Here is a 6,000-nt window from a genome sequence, read left to right on the forward strand (position 1 = left end):
TTGGAGGACCTTGTCAGAGATTTGGAGGGGATTTATTGATGCGGTACATAGGATTTGCAGAAACAGCTTTTTGAAGGATGTGGTACTATATCATTTCTTTTTTCTTTCTTTTTTTTCTTTTTATCTTTTCAGAATTTAAAATCATTTGGGAAATTCACTTCCTTCCTCTGCCTTCAGCTTTCCTTTAATGATGTGAATGAGAGGAGATGATCTCTTGCCAAATAGAATATTTGGGCTGATACAATATACTTTGGCAGGATTTGAAATTCTGTCCCTCTTTCTCTCATTTGTTTTCTTTCCTTTTAAGTAATGTTGTCCGTAGTATAAGGGTGACAATGTTGTGTTGTGTTGTGTTGTGAAAAAATTGGTTCTTCCTATGAAAAGGGGGTCTCTTGGAAATAAAAAACGTCGATGCTGGTTGAAAATAATGTCTAAGCTATTGCACACCTCTGTTATCTGTAGTAAATCACATGTGTGCCTGCAAATTTCAGCTGACTGCCATTTCATGTTTCTCTGTCTCTGCTTCATAAAACCAGGAATGCAGAATAGTGGAGAAATAGTGTAAAGAATAAAAGTTGTTTTGAAGTTGCTTACAACTTTGTCAAATTCTAGCCATTTGGCCTGGATTTCTCTATGCTAGCTAATGCTTAACCTGAAAGGTGCCTGAGGGCTGTTAAAGCAGACAGGCATCAAGATAAGAAAACCAAACAGGGATGTGGATATCTTGAAGAAGACGGGAAAGAAGAATATATGGCTCCTCATATTTGTTCCTCTCCAGTGTCTGGACAGAGACCCCAGATCCCTCAGAGGTGCTGTTCTACCACCAGTAAAGCCTATTTGCATAGTAAGGGCCATAATCAGATCTGGGGCTCTGCAAGGCTAGGTATGCTAGGCTATTAAGGTAGGTATTTGGCTATTAAGGAATGCATAAAGGATTTAGTAATGTAAATCCTTTTGTAGAGATGTGGAACTATGGAAGTCCCCAGCAGAGCTGGGAGGAGGCATAGGCCTCGTAATTTCCAACCTTAATTGTACAAAGTTCTGCACTTACTTTCTCATTCTGCTCTCTGAAAGAGAGCACCACTGGCAGACAATGTCAAGCCTGTTGTCATATATACTTGAAATAATGCTGGTGTTTATTCCTTCTGTAGGTTGATGAAAAGTAAGTGTATCTTACACACCTCCCCAGTGGTACACAAGGCTGTCCTCTTGTTTTAGGGAGAAGGAAGGCAACAGGATGTTGAATTGCCAGAGGAGATGTGTCTTTTTCTTTCTACTCATATCCATTAAAAAAAAATAAAATTCCTTTACTTTCCCACGACTGGGTTTGCTGTACTATAGATTTCTATTATATATATTTGAGCTGTGCCCTGCAGCTTTATGTTTCTGTCTGTTCAGCCATTTCGGGGTTGTTTCTCTAATGAAAGATCAGCTGGTTTAATTTCCTTACACAGTTCACCCTTCCCAGCTTCTGAGCTACCCTGGCTCTGTTTCAGCTGTTTGAAGTGCATTTGAATCACCAAGAACTTTGCCTTCTTTCCTGTTGGGCCACGACTTATTTTTCTTCTTTCAGTCCCTCAAGAACTTGCTGATAGCACTTTGGAAATCAAATATTCATTATAGTCCAACCTTCTGCACAGCTAAATGCCCCTTGCTGTTTTCATTGAAAAGCTTTAAATTTAACTAGAAGGGTAGCAATTCCCTTTGTTTATAACCATAGCGTAACAAATTGTAGCCAATTGAAAACCATATTAGGTTGTAAATTTGTATTATGACTGGACGCTAACAGGGTGGCAATGTTTTTCCCTGATGGTGGATGGTGATTTTCAGCCCAGTTGTTCTGATGCACCCAAGTGTAAAGTTATTAGGGCCATCTGCGGCTGAAGTCGGGAAAGAAAAGAACTTTAGTTTTGTGTGAAGTTGCACTCTGACAATCTGCCTGCACGTCTGCTGGCTAAACAGGCAAGACATAGAGCAAATGAAAAAATAAAAAAATCTCCTGCAAAGAAAGCTACTGAGACGTGGAGAAGTAAATATCTATATCATCTGGATGGGATTTCAAATGGCAGAGAGCTGACCTCTAGCTTTGTGTTTGCTTCTAATGATGACTTCTAACAGTGCTACCTGCAGAGAACAAAGACAGGCCAATTAAATCCAGGCCATTTGTATTTTTATTGTAGAGATCATACCAGAATCCCCATCCTCCTCTCTCTGACACAGTAATGTGGCAGACTTTTTAATTATCTCAAGGATGAAGTGTGTTTTACTTGAAACAAACCTTTCTCCAGCAAGATGGCGAGTGTTCTGTGAGTCTTTTTCTTTCAGGTGAATCTTCCGCTCCAACTATTTCCAAGATATTGTGGTAGCTCCTTATTCCTGCTAAGATATTTATGCCTAGCTTAATTTGACAGCTCCCCATGACACCTGTGCATGGGGAACATGAGGAAAATAAGTGTACTGTCAAGTGCCTCTAGTAATTTTTCTGGTTTGTCTCTTTCAGGTGTTATATGACAGGAATGACTTTCTTTATAAATCATGTAAATTGTAGCTTGCTAATGGGGACTTTGGTATTACGAACATCTCATATCAATTATTTTCTATGTTCTTTTGCAAAATATTTGCAGGAAGAATAACAGTGGAACCTTTAGTGAAAAATGTGACTGATTTTCTGCTCCATCAGTTGAAGCTTGGTTTACTTTAAAGCAGTGCAGAGCCATTGTCTTCCATTTCCTCCAGCTACCATTCAGAGCCGAGAGATTGATGAGCTGCAATAGGTTGAGCTGTTTTATTTAAGCCCCTGTCTTTAACCATATCCCTCTCCTTTCAGGAAGCTGTAGTAAGCACCTGGATTCAGTTCAGTGACAGCTCCGTGACTCCGCTGGACATTTATGACTCTAAGGACTTCTCCCTTTCTGCTGTATCATTAGATGAAGCTGTTGTCTCGATCCACCAGAACTCTGCCTTAAAATGGCCAGTCGTGGAAGCAGAAGGTGAAGGTCAGGGCACGTTAATCAAGGTGGACATGATGATTTCTGAAGCCTGCCAAAAGTCCAAGAGGAAAAGTGTCCTGGCTGTGGGGAATGGCAATATCAAAGTCAAGTTTGGCCAGAATGATGCAGACTCCGATACGGGTGGAGATTATGATGCTGATGAGATTGAAAACCATGCCAGTGACCGGCGGCACAAAGTGTCAGATCAGGAACGGTATGGCCAGGATGGACGATATTATGGTAGCTCTTCAGCAGAGCGAGAGGAAGGTGCCATCAGGAAAGTCAGCACCACAGCAAAATCCATAATAAAAAATAAAGTAATTAAAAATAATAGGCTGGATGGTGGCAAACTCTTGGATGATAGCCAGCTGCAGAACATTCCTATAGACTTCACCAACTTCCCTGCTCAAGTAGACCTACCAAAAGGCAATGCAGGCATGGAGGAAAATGACCTGGTGCAGACACCTAGGGGCCTTAGCGATTTGGAGATCGGCATGTATGCTCTGCTAGGGGTCTTCTGCCTGGCAATTCTAGTCTTCCTAATAAACTGTGCAACATTTGCACTGAAGTACCGTCACAAGCAGGTTCTGGTGGAAGGACAGGCCACCATGACCCATTCCCATGACTGGGTCTGGCTGGGAAATGAAGCAGAACTGCTGGAGAACACAGCAGATGCATCACCTCAGCAGGATGAGCACACAACTATTATTGACCGAGGCTCGGGTTGCGAGGAGAGCAACCAGCTCCTCAATGGTAATGCTCAGAAGAACATTCAGAGCCAGGTTCACAGGTGTGCGGACTCAGGGGGCAAGCTTGGAAAGGAACAGAAATCTGAACCTTTACATTCGCCGACTTCTAAGCGGAAGCGGGTAAAATTCACGACATTCACTACCATCCCACCCGACGATGGTTGTCCTACTGTCAACTCGATCCTAAGTAGCAATGACGATGACATTAAGTGGGTGTGCCAGGATATGGACCTGGGGGACTCCAAAGAGATACGAAACTACATGGAGAAGTTCAAAGACAAAGTGTAGCTCCTTGCTGGTTTTTTTTTGGGTTTAACCACACCTTGATGCCTTCAGTTCTACAGTATATATTGGGGCAGAAGAGGGGGAGGGGAAGGAATCACCAGGAGAAACGATGAGGCAGTTTTTATAATCAGGGAAAGAAATTTGCCAAACTGTCCATGGTTTATTTTTGTTTTTCACTTCATTTTGTTTTTTCAGCAGTTTTTCTGCTACTCATGGATTTAGGAAGTGGAATATAAATAGCAGAAAGGAACAAGGAAATTGTATGACCCATATGATGAACTGGGCAAGATGAGGTTGTGAAAATTTGTTTTATGGGTCATAGAAATAATAATGATAGTAAAGTTTCAAAGTACCAAAAATATTTGTAAAAATAGAAGAGAGAATTTAAGAGCATGAAAAGAATAAGCAAGAGACAAACAATAACTTGCCTGTGTTTCTAATAAAACATCAAAATTATGGACATATGACCCACAGGGAGACTAGTTAGATTGTTACTCAAGCCGTTTCTTTTTTTCCCTTTATTTGAAGTGAAGATGTGTCTTTGGCATTACATATGAAGGAGGAAGAAATTAGCTGGTATTTTCCTTTTTACTTTTCTGTTTGTCTTGTAAGTTGAAACAGAATAATTTTCCCTCTTGTATTTTTCTTTTAAATGTCTTAGAAACAGGAAAATTTTGAATTCACTAAGTTCACAGTGGACCAAGAACATTTTGTTTCTAAGGTAGCTATAAATAATCTCCTGCCATTTAAAGAATTCAGGGGATAAGTATTGATTAAGAATTTCCATGTGGTGTTTCTTCTGAAAGCCTAAGCCTCCATTGCTTCACCCTAGCTAGAAATATGTTCTGTTTGGAAGAAGTATTCATTTTACTTTCAGGTTTGGATTGTTTATTTAGTTGTTTGTTTTAAATTTCCACAACCAAAGTTCCCATGTTTCACCAAGGGAAGAAGGTGCTTTTTTATGTTAGCTTTTAGAAGTAACAACCAATGGGAGTGCCCACTGATGCATTTTAAATGTACCTGGAACTGAGACCATCACAGGCCAAATATGTACAGCCTGGATTTTGTTTTTTTGCGAAGTCCATGAATTCATAGTTTTGTGCGGTATTTTTCTGCTTATTCTAATGTTGCCAGCTCTCAACAAGCTCTGAAAGTGAGAAGAAGAATGGACAGAAAGACACTGATTGTCCCAAAACTTTTATTTCCTTGTACTGGGAGAGCTGGCCTCTGGACAGACTGTTGGAAGGGAGGGAAATATTGCTGAAGCAAGATCAAGAAATATCTGGAGCTATTTTATAGATTTTTTTTGCCATTGGACAAGCTAAGACTGAAAATTTTAGACTAGATAGTAAAGCTGATGTTTTGAATAAACAAATACAAAACCAGTAATCAATCTGAAGCAAACACAAAATAGAGTCATAGATATATTGTGTAAACTGGCAGAACTGTGTTGACTCAGTGCCAGTTTACACTAATGGAGGAAGCAGATCAAAATCTATACAATGGGGAAACCACTGTCATCCAAAACCTTTTGTAACGAAAAGGAAGATGGTATATCCAGCCTTTTGGAAAGCAGTATTATGTCCTGACTGTTAGCCAGAAACACTTGCAATGTTCTGTCTTTACCATGTATTTCTTTTGTTTTTTTATTACTAAACTCAGTAGTTTGGTTTTTTTACTTGGACAAAATCAATCCTGCCAGCCAGTAACATAGATGGACGTTTTAACAAGATATGCCTAGTATGCATTGTAGACTGAAAGAATGTAATATTTATTTATACATGTTATACGAATTGTAATTAAAATGCTTTACATGGCTTGACAAATTAACCTCTCTCTTCTGAGGGGAGGGGGCTCCTGTCATTTCTGTGTTGAAGTACTGCCTAACAGCTGAAACAAAATTTAAGCCGCTTTCCGAAGAGAGGAGAATAGAGATATATGAAAGTTTTTCACTACTCTGACCCTTCTTTTGTGAA

General features: G+C 39.9%; 1 protein-coding gene across 2 annotated transcripts in view; it reads left to right on the forward strand.

The window, feature by feature from the left end:
• Nucleotides 1-5,756, forward strand: part of TMEM132C (transmembrane protein 132C) — a 223,058-nt gene extending 217,302 nt beyond the window's left edge. For both annotated transcript variants that reach the window (XM_049806646.1, XM_049806647.1), the window contains one exon: nucleotides 2,828-5,756. In XM_049806646.1, the coding sequence (XP_049662603.1) occupies nucleotides 2,828-4,027 (1,200 nt within the window). In that variant the 3' untranslated portion in view covers nucleotides 4,028-5,756. The remainder of the gene's footprint in view (nucleotides 1-2,827) is intronic.
• The last annotated feature ends 244 nt before the right edge of the window (nucleotides 5,757-6,000 follow it).

Source organism: Accipiter gentilis, chromosome 7, assembly GCF_929443795.1.
Source record: "Accipiter gentilis chromosome 7, bAccGen1.1, whole genome shotgun sequence".
NCBI classification, from domain to species: domain Eukaryota; kingdom Metazoa; phylum Chordata; class Aves; order Accipitriformes; family Accipitridae; genus Astur; species Astur gentilis.